Raw genomic sequence first — 18,151 nt, forward strand, 5'->3', positions numbered from 1 at the left:
ATGCTAATGTTGTTTACGACAAATTGGTGGGAGGGAGTTATTGAAGTTTGAAGGAGTGGGAGTTCGTTTTTGTGAAGTTATTTTTGTTTTGTTTTAGTTAACTCTACTTAATCGTATGGAGTTTCCTTTTGTCACCCCATACAGTTTGTGGCGACAATGCTCCAAAAATATTGGATCCAAATCGCCGTGAAACCCCACCGACGAAGAAGAGTTCTGGCCAATCAGCAAAGGATTCTGAGGAGAGCGACATACTCCCGCCAAATCTGACTGCCGACGGGCGCGAGGCAGCGAGGAGATCCAAAGGGAGCGTGTGTGAGATGCGGAAGGAATAACATGTAGCTACTTAGTCTTAAAAATAGTAAAACCCTGTCAACTGTAAAGTATATTTTGCAGAATAACAGTGTTACTCTGGAAGACCTGTCAATATTGCGACATCATATGGTTTTGTTATATTGCCACTGTTTTCCACTCAAGGATATCGAAAGTGAGGGGAAGTCTCGGATGGTGATGCTGGCGACGGAAGATCCATCCGTGGACGGGCATTTAGCATCCACACCACGGAGGAGAGGTAGCGACGATATTTATATTTTTAAACTTTCAAATGTTTTTGGAATTTAGTTATATACTTTTAAATTATTATTTACCTTTCTGTTTGCCTATGGCCACATAGTCAACACAAACTTCTGCCTTAATACTTTAGCTAGCTACTATAGCTAGCTAAAACGTCAGTAAGGTTAACTACTAAGTTAGTTACTGTACCTTACACTAACTGTTATAGTAGATAGCGAACGTTAACGAATTAACGTTTGTATTAGCCAACCCCTCATAACATTTCCAAGTAAGTAGTGAAGTGTCAAATGTGGGTTTGTTAGCTTGAAGTTCACCTAGCTTCTATAGCTAACTATGTGACCAATATTTACTGAAATGAATCTAACGTTACTGTAACTTAGTTAGCTAACGTTCATCTTTATAGTTAACTATTCCTCAGCCAGCTAACTTAGCTAGCTAATCTAGTTAGAGTTGGTGTCAACCATGCCAGCCTGCTGCTTGCTAGACACCCCATGGCCTTCAGCTAACTAACGTTAGCAAGCAAGCAAATGTGCACCGAAATGATTGAACAGTGTATTGGTAGTTTTGCTCACCAGCTTGTTGATAACAGTTAACGTTATTCGGAAAATATAATTTCAATTAGACATTGAGTTACAACACTGCCCGCTCGACAGCTATAACCATTGACAATGGTTCATTTAATGGTCAATGGCATTGTACTGCTGCATTTACTGATAAAGTAAAAGTGCATTGTAAGACAAAGTCCATCTAACGTTAGCTATGACGGGGGGATGGTTGTGGGATTGTTGTCATCTTATCTCCCTCACTTTGTTTTGGTTACAGGTATGGGTGGCAATCAACCCTAGCAATGCCAACAATGAGCTTGTTTGGGGTAACTTTAACGAACGGAATTTGTTTATTTTACTTTGTGGCTAACCCTGTTCTCACCACCGTTAGAGCTGTGAGTGTAGCCACAGCCGGGCTTTTACACTTGGCTTATATTCACCGAATGGCGGGAGAGAAAAGCAAACACCTCGCTATACTTAGCCCGATGACTTGTGCCGTCTCCTAGGTTTTTTTATTTGTGAACCACCGACTTGATTCGGTATTATGTAGCAAAATGAAATTCTGTTTTTTACATTGGATAAAAGTAGCGACTCAGAGCTACAAAATGGTATATCATACACTGCATATGAGAAACATTGGGAAAGTAATTCTGCTTTGAAAGTTGATAAACCCCAACTTTTGAGAAAATGTTCCTTAAATGTTTTGGTAAACCTACTGGAGAGCTCTTTTGTGTACACCAATTCAGCATTATTCACACCCTTAGCCCCACCCATCTTTTTAAGGATTCACATTTGAGGTCATGTGCTAAAGGCCATTTAGTGTGGTAAAAGTAGTAGTCTACAGTAAGGAAAAAATCCAGGTAAACAGAAAGTCTCCAGATAAACATATTTTAAAAAAATTAGATGATGCTTACCCAGACACACTTGTCTAAGTTGATGGGTTATGTGAAAGAAATGCTATAACCCCCAAACACATCTTGTTAAGTGGATGGGTCTCGACAGAAGGTGTAAACAGTACAGCGTAATGGTTACTTGCATAGTAGCAATATCAAAAATAGATTATGTCAATGTAAAGGGAAAAGGTGTCAATGCCAGTAGAGAAAGAACAAAATAATATACAGTATGTACAAAAACAATATCATAACATTATCGGTGATACTGGTGATAGATGAGGTAGTTATATGTATACAATCAGGGGTAAAGTGGCTGAGCAGCAGGATAAAAAAAAATAGATAGTAGCAGCAATGTATGGCGTGTGTGTAAGGAGAGAGTCATGTGAATGTCCATAGAGGCACTGCAGATAGTGCTGAAGACTGGGAACTCACTAACATTAGGCTATAACTAACTTGCTGAGATATTACTACGCAGGTCATACACGCAATGTTAGCTAGCGAGCCAGCCATCTAACGTCAGCTAGCTAGCTAACAGTACGCTTTAACTTGATGTCTTTTGTTTAGCCATGTAGAGTACTTGTTTTGACATCCCAATCCATTGAGTACTAGCAATACAAACAAACTGATTGTCATAGCTAGCTAAACTTAACCAATTAGCTAACTAGCTATTATTTAACTTATCTAACATTAGGCTATAACTAGCAATGCAAATTGCTTTCTGAGATAATATTACTACACAGATCATACACTTAACGCTAATGTTAGCTAGCGAGCCAGCCACGTAACTTCAGTTAGCCAGCTAACAGTAAGCTTTAACTTCCAATGAAAACAACTTTCTGACAAAATTTGAAACGTATAGTATCTGAAATTGTAGCTAGACTCTTACCCGTATACATCGATGAATGCTTCACGGGAGACTGCAACCCCTTTCATTAAATAAGACGTCCTGTGTCGTTTCCGTTTTGTTTGTACAGCTTGCTTGCTTGGCCCGCTGTCAAGTCACTCTGGTTCGCACTGCAATGCCATAAGAATCATCAGATATTTCTCCCTCTGTCACAGATGCAATGGTTGCCCTTAGTTTGAAGATGTAATCCAAAGACAGGTGTTTTATACAACAGCCTTCTGTGTTCTCTTAACGACTCCCTCTGCATTTGCAAACAAATGGCAGAATTATATCAATCTCTTTATCATACTCTGCTTCTACCAAACATTACACTGATTTCAAAATTCGTTCAACTTCTTCCGTGACAACACTGTTGATCGCCGTTTCTTCCCCATCACTGTCATCAGAAGACTCTACAATGTCTTTGATGAAAATGTTTTTACCTAAATCAGGGATTTCCTAATCGTCTGATTCATTTTCAGTCAGAGAGTCAGCATGGTACGATCGTCATCCTGAAAGTAGTCCATCACAACTTTTTCCCACTGCCCTTTGTCGATAGCGCCTGATAAATTCAGGGCAGCAATGTTATTGAGAGCATTAGCAGCACATTTGCAGTTCTCCGTCACTAATGTTATATCTTTTGGAGAAAAAAACTGCAGTAGAAAGGATTATCTACACATAACGAGCAGCTCATTTTATAGACAGAAGACGCTACACGGCAGACCAATCTGAAACTCTCTCGGCATGTCCGGCCCATTCATTATCTCAGCCAATCATGGCTACCGGGAAGGTTCTTGTCTTTTTATGTGGCTAAACCAACTAGGCTCGTAATTTAACAACTTTATTCATATTTACAGATGGCATACAGGTTTGTTATTAAGGCACGTGAAAGTTCAAATCTTCCAGAAGGCATTTCTGTCAAAAAACACATTTTGATGATAAAAAAATTCAATAAACATTCAAATGCCTTTCCTGTGAAGTCGTGACTTGCGACATACGCCTAGTTTCCTGAAACGAGTCACATTTGATTTAACATTATATTTGAATTGCAGTGGTAGTCCATTTACTTTAAGTAAGTGGCAAGTCTAACTTACCCGTTTCCTAATTGACTGACATGGATTTAATATTACATTCCTTAAATAACATGGATGCATTTGTTAAACTAAGGACAAGCCTATAGCATGAATACAATTGAGTGGGGGGATAAAGCAGTTAGTATTTAAGTCATACAGTGTTGTGACTGTTTTTGTGGTTTGAAGATATGAAGGTACTGCACATAATTCTTTGTTCCAGTGACAGAGTTATGCAGCAATTAAAGTGACGCAACTTGTTTGCAACTGGAAATATTTCTGTATTGAAATACAGTCTGTTTGATGACTGAAGGATTGGTTGTGGTATTGTTGTCATCTTATCTCCCTCACATTGTTTTGGTTACAGGTATGGATGGCAAAGTCAAACCCAGCAATGCCAATAAGAAGCTTGTTCAGGGTAAGTGAACCTCTCAGGTGTTTTGAATGCATATTACCGCCATATACTATTTGCCAGATATCTGCTCGACCGATGTCACAACTTCCCTTTACCTGGCAATAGATACAGTGGGGGGAAAAGTATTTGATCCCCTGCTGATTTTGTACGTTTGCCCACTGACAAAGAAAGGATCAGTCTATAATTTTAATGGTAGGTTTATTTGAACAGTGAGAGACAGAAAACAACAAAAATATCCAGAAAAACGCATGTCAAAAATGTTATAGGAGTGCTCCTAACCGCAGCTTGTTACCTGTAAAAAAGACACCTGTTCACAGAAGCAATCAATCAATCAGATTCCAAACTCTCCACCATGGCCAAGACCAGAGAGCTCTCCAAGGATGTCAGGGACAAGATTGTAGACCTACACAAGGCTGGAATGGGCTACAAGACCATCGCCAAGCAGCTTGGTGAGAAGGTGACAACATTTGGTGCGATTATTCGCAAATGGAAGAAACACAAAAGAACTGTCAATATCCCTCGGCCTGGGGCTCCATGCAAGATCTCACCTCGAGGAGTTGCAATGATCATGAGAACGGTGAGGAATCAGCCCAGAACTACACGGGAGGATCTTGTCAATGATCTCAAGGCAGCTGGGACCATAGTCACAAAGAAAACAATTGGTAACACACTACGCTGTGAAGGACTGAAATCCTGCAGCGCCCGCAAGGTCCCCCTGTTCAAGAATACATATGCATGCCCGTCTGAAGTTTGCCAATGAACATCTGAATGACTCAGAGGACAACTGGGTGAAAGTGTTGTGGTCAGATGAGAGCAAAATGGGGCTCTTCGACATCAACTCAACTCGCCGTGTTTGGAGGAGGAGGAATGCTGCCTATGACCCCAAGAACACCATCTCCACCATCAAACATGGAGGTGGAAACATTATGCTTTGGGGGTGTTTTTCTGCTAAGGGGACAGGACAACTTCACCTCAAAGGGACGATGGACGGGGCCATGTACCGTCAAATCTTGGGTGAGAACCTCCTTCCCTCAGCCAGGGCATTGAAAATGGGTCGTGGATGGGTATTCCAGCATGACAATGACCCAAAACACACGGCCAAGGCAACAAAGGAGTGGCTCAAGAGAAGCGCATTATGGTCCTGGAGTGGCCTAGCCAGTCTCCAGACCTTAATCCCATCGAAAACTGGAGGGAGCTGAAGGTTCGAGTTGCCAAACGTCAGCCTCGAAACCTTAATGACTTGGAGCAGATCTGCACAGAGGAGTGGGAAAAAATCCCTCCTGAGATGTGTGCAAACCTGGTGGCCAACTACAAGAAATGTCTGACCTCTGTGATTGCCAACAAGGGTTTTTCCTACAAAGTCATGTTTTGCAGAGGGGTCAAATACTTATTTCCCTCATTAAAATGCTAATCATTTTATAACATTTTTGACATGAGTTTTTCAGGATTTTTTGTTGTTGTTATTCTGTCTCTCACTGTTCAAATAAACCTACTATTAAAATTATAGACTGATCATTTCTTTGTAAGTGGGCAAACGTACAAAATCAGCAGGGGATCAAATACTTTTTTCTCCCACTGTAACAGTAAAACTCCAGCCAACATGTTTAAAAAGGTCAAAGGTGATGCCAAATCTCGTAAATGTATGTTTTTAAACTGTAGTACTTTGTTTTAAGTTGTAATTGTGGCTGAAATGTTGTGTGCTGATATTTTGGTCAGGTCTCTCTTGTATAATCGATTTTTAATCTCAATGAGACTAACCTGGTAAAATAAACAATTAGATGCTTTTATTTTGCTAAAGGAGAATGATGATACAAAGTGCTATCAAACTATAACAAAAATAATTCAGAGATTCTAATTTAGTAAATTATATTACAATTAATCAAATTCTTTAATTTAGTGTCTTTGCTTTCATTGTTTTCCCAAATACTTTTAAAAATAAATTGGATTTAGTCCAACTTGAAAATCAGTGATAATAAAGGCTATTTTCTTCTCAGCTCGCCTTCCATTTAAGCGTCTGAACCCAGAGCCAAAAGAGACCAGTGAACCCAAAAGAACTCGTGCCCTACCCTGCCCAGAGCCTGGGCTTTCAGATGGGGAGAATGAATCTGAAAGTTCCCCGCTACCCATGCGTCACGGACCAGCACTGGTTAACGGCCGCGGACCCCTGGATGGATTCATGAGTCACAGCAGCCAAACTTCCCCAGCCAAAATAATAGTTGTTGTTCTCACTGAGGACTTCAATTCAACTGACCCTCTAAAGCAGCAACCTGGGACACCCATTTCTGCCTCGTGTCCTTCCACCAAAAACAACCACCAGAGCAAAACCCTGAGTGCTGTAACGGCCACCAAAACAGATCACACTGCCAAAACAGGGCCCTTAGACTGCAAGGTGGGGGATGAACAGGATGGGGAGGAGGAGCAGGAAGGGGAGGACACTGCATCAATCTCACAGCTAGATACAACACAGGGATCTGACATAGAGGAAGAGTCTGTCAACCCTGATATGTCCAGTCATGGGAATGGGTCCATGCTGTCTCCTTCATCCACCAGCTCTCTGTCAGCGGCCGAGAGCTCCCCAGAGGCTGCCAAGACGGAAAACAATCCTACTGTCGTGGTGAGTACCGACTCGCAAATCAGATTCAATAAACATTCAATGTCTGTCATCAGGGATCTTTGTGTAAATGTACACAGCAGGAAGCTTTTAAATTAATATGTGATCTATGTTACCGTCTCTCTTTCCAGGAGCCACATTCCACCCCTAAAATAGAGCAGAAAACAGTGAAAAGACGCTCTATAAAGGTATAATGAGCTGTGATAGATCACTTCTGTATATCACTGCTAAGTGGCATAGTTTTGCATCCCAATGACTATTTAAATATCTACATATAAATACTTATCTGAAGCTGAATTTATTTCCTCTCTTCATAGAGTTTGCAGGAGCAAGAGGAAAGGCTACACCAGCGCCAAGAGAGAGAGCGGCAGCGGGAGGAGGCTAAAGCTGTTAAAGAGAAGAAAAAAGAGGAGGCTCGCAAACTGAAAGAGGAGAGAGAGAGGGAAAGAAAGGAGAAGAGGGAGAAAGAAGAGCGTGAAAAAAGAGAGAGAAAAGAAAAAGAGGAAAAGGAAAAAGCAGAGAAATTAAGAGCGAAAGAGGAGCATCGCAAATCGAAGCAAGAGTGAGTGTTGCTTGATCGAAAACCACCTAGAGCTACAGATCTGAAATGTCTTGTTACTTTTATATTGACTTGACTGGAAACATTTGATTGAATTTTTTTAAAAATTAAAGCAAATGTAATCCTTGCAATTGAATTAAATGTGATATAATTTCCCCCAGGGCAAAACTTGAAGACAAGAGAAAGAAAGAGGAGGAGAAACGGTTGAAAGAAGAGAAGGATGTGAGTTGATAGGGGATGTTTCTATTCTTTAAACTGAAATGTAATATTTGACGGTTGACAATTGCCATGTCATTGTAACAGACCTGATAATACATCTGAAAATGTTCTATTCAGAGGCTCAAAGCAGAGAAAGCAGAGATAACACGTTTCCTACAGAAACCAAAGACTCCTCAGCAGGCCACAAAGGTAAGATAACTAAATCTTAATCATAAAATAGTGGCATGCTAATTTAATCTGTAACTTTCCTTCCTTCTGTCCCTCCCACCTCAGACCCTTGTGTCTGCCTGTGGAAAGTTTGCTCCATTTGAGATAAAGGAGCACATGGGTCTGGCGCCGCTGACCCGGGTCCAGTGTGAGGAGGCAGTCCTGGATGAACTGGACCGGTACCTGGCTAAACCTGATGGAAGCCTGCACGGCCTGAGGGACTGGACCAGAAATGAGCCCCGCCGATCAGGCCCAACCAAGCCCAGAAGCACAGACTCTATGAGGTGAGACCATCACACCCTAAAAATCACAATTGTTGCATGGCCATGATGGCAACAATAGGTGATTTGAATTACTGAACTCTTGACATTTTGTGAAACTACAAAGAATCTGCGATTCCTACAGTAAAGAGGCTGTTTCTACATTGAAAAAAATACATAAATGCAACATTTAAAGTGTTGGTTTCATGAGCTGAAAAAAAAGATCCCAGAAATTTTACATAAGCACAAAAACCTTATTTCTCTCATTTTGTGCACAAATGTGTTTACCTCCCTGTTAGTGAGCAATATCAAATAATCCATTCACATGAAGGGTGTGGCATATCAAGAAGCTGATTAAACAGCATGATCATTACACATTTCTGATCCACGCCCCTACCTTTCTAAGGTATGTGACCAACAGATTCATATCTGTATTGTCAGTAATGTGAAATCCATAGATTAGGGCCTAATGAATTTTCCAATTGACTGATTTTCTTATATGGACTAACTCCGTATAGTCTTTGAAATCGTTGCATGTTGCGATTTTATATTTTTGTTCAGTGTATGTACACTCCTATAGTCTTTGGCCCCTCTCTGTTCTCTGCATAGGCAGTGTATAGTGATAGTTAAGGGGCCTAAACCGGACGGTGTGCCTGACCGGCAGCGCTACGGCCGCATGAAGCTCCTTCAGTTCCGTGAGAACTACCGGCCTGCCTACTGGGGCACGTGGAGTAAAAAAAGCCCCCACATCTCCCCACGTTACCCTCTCAGACAGGACAAGGTAAGACTTTCCTCATTCTCTGACCATGATCCTTCAAGCTTTTCACTTTACGTCTTAGTTTCTGACATATTGCTCTCACTAACCCTGCCATATCCAATTTGTCAAGTGGTGCCATGAGTGAAGAATGTGTTCTGGGGGTGATATCAGTTGCAATGTGACTTCCATGTTTGACGGGTTTTCTATGTATGACTAAAGTTTCTGTGTTCTCGCTAGGACCTGTTGGATTATGAAGTAGACAGTGATGAGGAGTGGGAGGAGGAGGAACCAGGAGAGTCCCTGTCACACAGTGAAGGGGTAGGTCTCTCTTCAATACTCTTCTGTCACAGCTTTTGATGCTCTGCTGTTCTGTTTGATATCAAGATTTGCCCATTGTTGCAGCTGAATCATTACTGCTGGTTGTGAGGATCTAAAGGGAGGGGCAACTTTTTTTGGGAGGGGGGGGGACTCTGTCAGGGTCTCAACTTACTGTTGAAAGTTAGAATAATAGATTACACTTGGTGCAATTTTTACATTTGGTTGTGTGTCAGCAGTCACTTAATTAGCCCATGTCAGCAATTTTTTACATTTATTGTTAAGTTAGTCTAGTGGCCAGCTATCTAAACGTGTGTAGTAAGCATGGTCGAATTACCGACCGGGGTTGGGCCCATTGTTCATCAGTTGTCATGTAAAAAAAAATGCTAACAATTGCCTCCACTCTATGGCAAAATGTGTAGAATTACAGGCAATTGGCTGTAAAACTGCTAATTTGTCTGTCCACCCCATTGCAAAATGAGTAGAATTGCATGAAATGAGTTATAAAATTGCAAAGTCTTTTTCCCACCCCATGGCAAAATGTGTAGAATTTCAGGAGATGATAAACCTAGGGGGGAAAAATCTTGGCTGTCACTAGGTGGGCCGTTAAAATATTTTGCTCACAAGGTTGGGGGGATGTTTGTGGGTACGCAGACCCACTGCGGCCCCTTTTTTTGTGGCCCCCACCCCAATCAATGTTGCCTATCCCTGACTAAACAGACTCTTTTGTTTTTGCAGGAGGATAATGATGAGGGAGGTGAAAATGACGACGATGATGAGGATGGTTTCTTTGTACCCCATGGTTACCTATCAGATGGGGAGGGGGCATTGGAGGAGGAAGAGGCAGGTTAAATTGCCCTACAATCTGTATGCATGCCTCATTCATTTTCTTTACTGTTCTTTTCCGGTGGTCTGGTATGACTAATAATGGATATAATGTAAGTACTTAGTGCTTTACAGTGGGCCTCCCGAGTGGCGCAGCGGTCAAAGGCTCTGCATCAGTGTTGGGGGCGTCACTATAGACCCAGGTTCGATCCCGTACTGTGTCACAACCAGCCGTGATCAGAAGTCCCTTAGGGTGGCGCACAATTGGCCCAGTGTCATCCAGGTTAGGGGAGGGTTTGGCCGGTGGGGCTTTACTTGGCTCATCGCGCTAGAGTGGGGGGTCAGCGTAGCCTAGTGGTTAGAGCGTTGGACTAGTAACTGAAAGGTTGCAAGATCAAATCCCTGAGCTGACAAGGTACAAATCTGTCGTTCTGCCCCCGAACAAGGCAGTTAACCCACTGTTCCTAGGCCATCATTGAAAATAAGAATTTGTTCTTAACTGACTTGCCTAGTTAAATAAAGGTAAAATAAAAATAGTGACTCCTTGGGTCGGGTGCTGCAGGCTGACTGCGGTCGTCAGTTGAACGGTGTATGTTGAGCACTCACCTTAATTGCTCCTGTCTCTGACGTGATTCCAGGAGGGTGGCGACCCAGAGAAGCAGAAGGTTCATCAGAAGCTGAAGGCCCGGGAGTGGGATGAGCTGATGGCCAAGAAGAAGGTGAAGGTGCTGGAGGCGGTAGTGAGAGGCTGTGTATGGGAGGGGGAGGGTCCTCCTCTGGAGCTATTCCAGCAATTCGCTGTGTGCCTGGTAGAACCCCTGCCCAAGCCGGAGCCCATCACCCCAGAGGACTACGCACAGAAACTACAACAGAAACTACAAGAAGATGAGCAGCGTGAGTACATTCTTATGTCTGGGGTAACATCATGCAAATATACAGAGTTCATTGTGTGTGTTGTCATTTAGAGAGACTTACAGGAGCACTTAGGTTTAAGTGCCTTGCTCAAGGGCACATTGGTAGATTTTTTTGCCTAGTTGGCACAGGGATTCGTACCAGCAAACTTTAGGTTACTGGTCCAACGCTCTTAAACGCTAGGCTCCCTCCAATATTCATGAGGACCCCTTTCGACCTCAGCCTTAGTCTTGCCACCGCTAAGTGGTAGTGATCATCTGAGTCATTGACTGACTGAAGCGGGATGAAATGTAGTTCTTGCTTTGGATGGAAAACTTGATTGTGTTTGTCTTTGCAATGCTTATCTGAGTTCTTACATAATAATGTAAATGAGTAATTTGGTTGAGCCATGTGTTGTTTGAATAGTGTCACTGTTGGCTGATTTTCCTTGAGTAGCTCTGAGTGGCCAAACTGTAATGACCTGTGCCCTTTACTGACTTTAGCAAGCATGCACTTATATTTACACAAAAGTCTGTGTTTTGATTGTGGAGATGGACTTAACACCCAAGACCAACATGCGATTCATCTGCACTCATGCTGCATCGAGAGCGAGCTAAATCAAACACACCAACTATTTCGCCTCATGCGTGGCGTTGAAGAAAAGGGAGACCACATATGCCAAAGTGGTTGTTTTTATAAAAATCAGGTTATGTTTCGCCAAGAAAACATACCTGTTTGTCATCAGGAAAATGTAAACGGTTACGAAAGGAGACTTTCAAAACTTGATTGAGTGAAGTAGCAGAAAATGTGCTTAATGATTATGAGCTCTGTCTATGCAATTACTTAGGCCTAAAACATGAGCATGGAGAGCTACACAGGTTTGCTGAATTACTGTATATATTTGTGTCTAATATTTCGTCTATTTACTTAAATTTGTAGCTCTCTGTTGTGAACAATTGACTGTCCTTTCAGACAAAATTTAGCTGGAATTGTGCCGTGCAGAATTTAACCAAATTGGTGATTGGTTGACGATATGACACAGGCCTACGTCTTGTCTTTTTTCAGTTGCATTGTGCAGAATATCAGATCTTTCAACAGTTGTAGTGTTTAACCTCACCAGATCTTATCATAATGACCGCAAAAAAGACACATGGGAATGCAATGAATGTCAATTCTCATCAAATGAATGTGATGTCTGAAATACGGTACAAATTGAATTTTTTTTGTAAGTGGGTCGGTAAACCTGAAAAGGGGCTGAAATACCAGGCGATGTCAGAGGAAGGCGGGAAGCCGTTAAAATTATCAGACTCCAGCCACCATAGTCATAGACTGTTCTCTCTGCTACCGCACGGCAAGCGGTACCGGAGCGCCAAGTCTAGGTCCAAGAGGCTTCTAAACAGCTTCTACCCCCAAGCCATAAGACTCCTGAACATCTAGTCAAATGGCTACCCAGACTATTTGCATTGCCCTCCCCTCTTCACACCACTGCCACTCTCTGTTGTCATCTATACATGGTCACTTTGATAACTACATGTACATACTACCTCAACTGGCCGGTGCTCCCACACACTGACTCTGTACCGGCACCCCCTCCTGTATATATTGTTATTTTTTGCTGCTGCTCTTTAATTGCTTGTTACTTTTATCTCTTATTCTTATCCCTATTTTTTTGAAACTGCACTGTTGGTTAGGGGCTCGTAAGTAAGCATTTCACTGTAAGGTCTACCTACACCTGTTTTATTCTGCGCATGTGACTAATACAATTTGAAATACAGGACTGTTCCAGGAATAGTGGGAGATATTGTCACCATAACACATGGTCAACTTACTAGACTACAATGTCCATTGCAATGAACTTTGAATACTGGTATCCCCGTCAGCCGACGCAATTTTATACACATGAACACACAGGCTTCAGATGAGCACATCAACTTCAATAGAGTAAATAAATTGACAATGCGTCAGTAATACTCTATCATTATTTAGAGAGAACCCCCCCAAAGTTGGACTTTTGTTGCCTTTTGGAGAGCTCATGTCTCATTCGGGGGAGCTAAGCCCCCGACTCCACTGTAATTCACCTTGTGCTTCAGTCCTTGATCGCTGTCCAGACTGCAAGGGAGACTAGACTCTAGTCTAAACTAGAGACAATCAAAGATCTGTATCGTTTTCAGACCAGCTTTATATGCTGCGTCTGAGTCACTCGGTATTTACTGTGCCAACAAGTAATTGTGAACAGTGAACAACAGGTCTTTATGGCTGACCTGAGTTGCTCTGTAGCAGCCTGAGGGAGTATATGATCATATTGGATGCAGCCTTTTTCCCAAACTTTGTATGAATAGGCCTAGATGTAGAATGTGTTTTCAAACACCTTCCCATTTCCCCTACCATATCTTCAGTGTTGTCCCAGTTGCTGCCACTGCTCCATGGAAATGTGAACAGCAATAAGGTGATCATCACAGAGTTCCAGGAGTTTTGTCGCCAGAAATTGACCTCAACTATTTCCAGCCCCAAGAACTCAGGAGACATCCCCACCAGGTAACTTTAAACCTGATTTACTAAACATTTGCTATTTTACATAATGAGTAAATCATATATGGTCACTATTAAACTCATATTATAAACTGGGTGGTTCAAGCCCTGAATGCTGAATTTGGCCAACAGCCATGGTATATCAGACCGTATTCCATCGGAATGACAACATTTCTTTTTACTTCTCTAATTATGTTGGCAACCAGTTTATAATAGCAATGAGGCACCTCTGGGGTTTGTGGTATATGGCCAATTTATTTACCACGACTAAGGGCTGTCTCCAGGCACTCCACGTTGCGTTGCACTTCAGATTAGCCCTTAGCTGTGGTATATGGCCATATACAGTGCATTGTGAAAGTATTCAGACGCCTTGATGTTACAGCCTCACTCTAAAATGTATTAAATAAAAACATTCTCATCAATCTACACACAATAACTCATCATTACAAAGCGAAAACAGGTTTTTATAATATTTGACAAATGTATAAAAAAATATTTAAACGTATTCAGACCCTTTGCTATGAGACTCGAAATTGAGCTCAGGTGCATCCTGTTTCCATTGATCCTCCTTGAGATGTTTCTACAACGATTGTAGTTCACCTGGTATATTCAATTGATTGGACATGATTTGGAAAGGCACACACCTGTCTATGTAAGCTCCCACAGTTGACAGTGCATGTCAGAGCAAAACCCAAGACATGAGGTCGAAGGAATTGTCTGTAGAGCTCCGAGACAGGATTTTATCGAGGCACAGATTTGGGGAAGGGTACCAAAAAATGTCTGCAGCATTGAAGGTCCCCAAGAACACAGTGGCCTCCATCATTCTTAAATGGAAGAAGTTTTGAACCACCAAACTGAGCAATCGGGAGGGGCGAAGGGCTTGGGTCAGGGAGGTGACCAAGAACCCGATGGTCACTCTCACAGAGTTCCTCTGTGGAGATGGGAGAACCTTCCAGAATGACAAAACATCTCTGCAGCACTCCACCAATCAGGCCTTTATGGTAGAGGGGCCAGACGGAAGCCATTCCTCAGTAAAAGGCATATAACAGGCCGCTTGGAGTTTGCCAAAAGGCACTTAAAGGACACTCAGACCATGAGAAACAAGATTCTCTGGTCTGATAAAACCAAGCTTGAACTCTTTGGCCTGAATGCCAAGCTTCACGTCTGGAGGAAACCTGGCACCATCCCTATGGTGAAGTGTGGTGGCAGCATCATGGTGTAGGGATGTTTTTCAGTGGCAGGGACTGTGTAACTGGTCAGGATTGAGGGAAAGATGAACAGAGCAAAGTACAGAGAGATCCTTGATGAAAACCTTCTCCAGAGGGCTCAGGACCTCAGACTGGGGTGACGGTTCACCTTCCAACAGGACAACGACCCTATGAACATAGCCAAGACAACTCAGGAGTGGCTTCGGGACAAGTCTCTGAATGTCCTTGAGTGGCTCAGCCAGAGCCCGGACATGAACCCGATCAAACATATCTGGAGAGACCTGAAAATAGCTGTGCAGTGATGCTCCCCATCCAACCTGACAGAGCTTGAGAGGATCTGCAGAGAAGAATGGGAGAAACTCCCCAAATACCCAAGAAGACTAAAGGCTTTTATTGCTGCCAAAGGTGCTTCAACAAAGTACTGCGTAAAGGGTCTAAATACTTACGTAAATGTGATATTTCTGGGGTTTTATAAATAAAATTTGGAAACATTCCTAAAAACCTGTTATTGCTTTGTCATTATGGGGTATTGTGTGTAGATTGAGGGAGGAAAAAACTATTTAATCCATTAAAAAAAGTCTAACGCAACAAAGTGGAAAAAGTCAAGGGGTCTGAATACTTTCCGAATGCATTGTACCACACCCCCTCGGGCCTTATTGCAAATGCTATACAAAAGCTTTATTTTTTTCTTAACTGAGATGGTCTCCTTTTGCTCTAGGATCCGTCTGAAGCGCCTTATCAAGGGAAATGCCATGTATGAGAAGCGCTCGGCCTACAGACGCTGCTGCTGGTACATACATACAGAGGTCCTGGTTCGCTTCAGCCAGGAGGCTCTTCCTGTGCCCTGCCAGTGGAACTACCTCACCTCTGGGGCCCATGTGTCCCGTGAAGAAGCCTCGGCAGCCACAGGCTCACAGGGCAACTCCCCAACCACCCCACAGACCTCCACCACACCCTCCTCCTCCAACAAGACTCCCTCATCCTCCAACAAGAGGAAGAGTGCCGGCAGCATGTCCATCACCAAGTTCATGAAGAAGGCTGCCAACCCTGAGCAGGTAGGACAGTCTGATAAACTATGCATATGAAGTCCTTTTGCTCAGATCCTATTGCTAAGACGGCTGTGTATCAGATTTTCATGAGCGCTCCTTTGTTCCAGGCTCATGAGATGGATGGGTTCCAGGCAGACACAGAGGAGGATGAGGATGAAGCAGACTGCGTCATAATCCGTACACAGAAAGGTGAGACCTCAAAATAACTTTCCTCACAGATTGTTTGGCCCTGATGAACATGTTGTATTTGGTTTCCCTAGATATAAGAAAGAAGAGAGGTATTGACAGTGACACTAAATATGTATTCCCCTGCAGGATCTACAAGAAAGGATACCTCCCCCACAGAGAATGAGAGCACAGAAAAAATGGAGGTGACCCCCTCTGATACGACTGCTCCGGCCCATTCCCACCCCGGCCACCGCCTAAGAACTGCCCCCTGACTCTGGGGGTGTGTACCCAGTGTCAGATAGAATCAGGTCTTCAATTAAGATAACATTCTGTAGTGGCACACATGCCACCCACACAGTATTACTTCCCACTCTGCTCCTCTTAAGTACCAGACATCTGCGTGTAAAAATGAAAGTGTCTGACCGAGAAACTTATTAGGACATGGTATATTTTAGTCCAATGCTCAACCATTTTATTACTTGGTTCAGTTGGTGTCAGACATGTTTATATGGATGTCTTTTCTTGGTGGGGAGTGGAAGGTGGCTCAGACAGTCAAGACTCTGCTACTACGGTAGATTGGGTGGCCATTCTAGTAGTTGCTGTGTGCTGGCCCATGTGTCCACCTTTTTATACATATATACAGTACCAGTCAAATGTTTGGGGACACCTACTCATTCAAAGGTTTTTCTTTATTTTTACTATTTTATACATTTGTAGAATAATATTTAAGACATCCAAACTATGAAATATCACATATGGAATCATGTAGAAAACCAATAGTGTTAAATAAATCAAAATGTTATTTGAGATTCTTCAAAGTAGCCACCCTTTGCCTTGATGACAGCTTTGCACACTTTTGGCATTTTATCAACCAGCTTCATAAGGAATGCTTTTCCAACAGTCTTGAAGGAGTTCCCACATATGCTGAGCACTTGTTGGCTGCTTTTCCTTCACTTTGCAGTCCAACTCAACCAAATTGAGATGGGTGGAATGAGGTCGGTTGATTGTGGGGGCTAGGTCGTATGATGCAGCACTCCGCTTATTGGTCAAATAGCCCTTACACAGCCTGGAGGTGTGTTGAGTCATTGTCCTGTTGATAAACAAATTATAGTTCCACTAAGCGCAAACCAGATGGGATGGTGAATCGCTCCAGAATGCTGTGTTAGCCATGCTGGTTAAGTCTTCCTTGAATTCTAAATAAATCACTGACAGTGTCACTAGCAAAGCACCATCACAGCTCCTCCTCCATGCTTCACGGTGGGGACCACACATGCGGCGATCATCCGTTCACCTACTCTGTGTCTCAAAAAGCTGTTGGTTGGAACCAAAAATCTCACATTTGGACTGATCAGACCAAAGGACCGATTTCCACCGTTCTAATGTCCATTGCTCGTGTTTCTTGGCCCAAGCAAGTCTCTTATTGGTGTTTTTTAGTTGTGATTTCTTTGCAGCAACTCAACCATGAAGGCCTGATTGACGCAGACTCTGAACAGTTGATGTTGAGATGTCTGTTACTTGAACTGTGTGAAGCATTTATTTGGGCTGCAATTTCTGAGGCTTGGTAACTCGTCCTCTGCAGCAGAGGTAACTCTGGGTCTTCCATTCCTGTGGTGGTTCTTATGAGAGCCAGTTTATTCATAGCACTTGATGGTTTTTGTGACTGCACTTGAAGAGACTTTCAAAGTTCTTCATTTTCCAGATTGACCTTCATGTCTTAAAGTAATGATGGACTGTCGTTTCTCTTTGCTTATTTGAGCTGTTCTTGCCATTTCACTAAATAGGGCTATCTTCTGTATACCACCCCTACCTTGTCACAACTGATTGGCTCAAACGCATTAAGGAAAGAAGTTCCACACCTGTTGATTGAAATGCATTCCAGGTGACTACCTCATGAAGCTGGTTGAGAGAATGCCAAGCATGTGCAAAGCTGTCAAGGCACAGGGTGGCTTCTTTGAAGAATATCAAATATTTTGATTTGTTTAACACATGATTCCATGTGTTATTTCATAGTACAATGTAGTAAAAATAAAAACCGTGGAATGAGTGTGCCCAAACTTGACTGTGTATATATATAATGCATTTTTTTTTTTTTAAATACTTGACCTGGTTGAATTAAATGTACTGCACTTTTATATGCCTTGTTCCCCCCGTCTTATCTGGATACATTTATCAACATC

The 18,151-nt window shown here is 42.5% G+C and overlaps 1 protein-coding gene across 3 annotated transcripts; it reads left to right on the forward strand.

Moving 5' to 3' along the window:
• The first annotated feature begins 208 nt into the window (after positions 1-208).
• LOC115192586 (chromatin assembly factor 1 subunit A) lies at positions 209-16,662 on the forward strand. Of its 3 annotated transcripts, none has more exons than XM_029751261.1 (17): positions 209-335; positions 475-568; positions 4,329-4,379; positions 6,371-6,990; positions 7,119-7,175; positions 7,305-7,549; positions 7,708-7,768; positions 7,883-7,954; positions 8,039-8,256; positions 8,842-9,013; positions 9,227-9,307; positions 10,043-10,147; positions 10,768-11,023; positions 13,417-13,555; positions 15,476-15,812; positions 15,914-15,995; positions 16,122-16,662. In XM_029751261.1, the coding sequence occupies exons 2-17, from the start codon at positions 502-504 to the stop codon at positions 16,244-16,246; spliced, it is 2,688 nt and encodes an 895-aa protein (XP_029607121.1). In that variant the 5' UTR covers positions 209-335; positions 475-501; the 3' UTR covers positions 16,247-16,662. The 3 variants fall into 3 exon arrangements, with proteins under 3 accessions (XP_029607121.1, XP_029607120.1, XP_029607122.1); XM_029751262.1 differs by having other exon boundaries at positions 298-312; XM_029751260.1 differs by having other exon boundaries at positions 209-568.
• The last annotated feature ends 1,489 nt before the right edge of the window (positions 16,663-18,151 follow it).

The sequence above is a fragment of the Salmo trutta genome, chromosome 4, assembly GCF_901001165.1.
Source record: "Salmo trutta chromosome 4, fSalTru1.1, whole genome shotgun sequence".
Taxonomy (NCBI): Eukaryota; Metazoa; Chordata; class Actinopteri; order Salmoniformes; family Salmonidae; genus Salmo; species Salmo trutta.

Coding starts and splice junctions, on each gene's coding strand:
- LOC115192586 (XM_029751260.1), top strand. CDS start 439: ATGGTTTTGTTATATTGCCACTGTTTTCCACTCAAGGATATCGAAAGT. Junction 569..4,328: donor ATCCACACCACGGAGGAGAG/GTAGCGACGATA, acceptor TTTTGGTTACAG/GTATGGATGGCAAAGTCAAA. Junction 7,176..7,304: donor TGAAAAGACGCTCTATAAAG/GTATAATGAGCT, acceptor CTCTCTTCATAG/AGTTTGCAGGAGCAAGAGGA.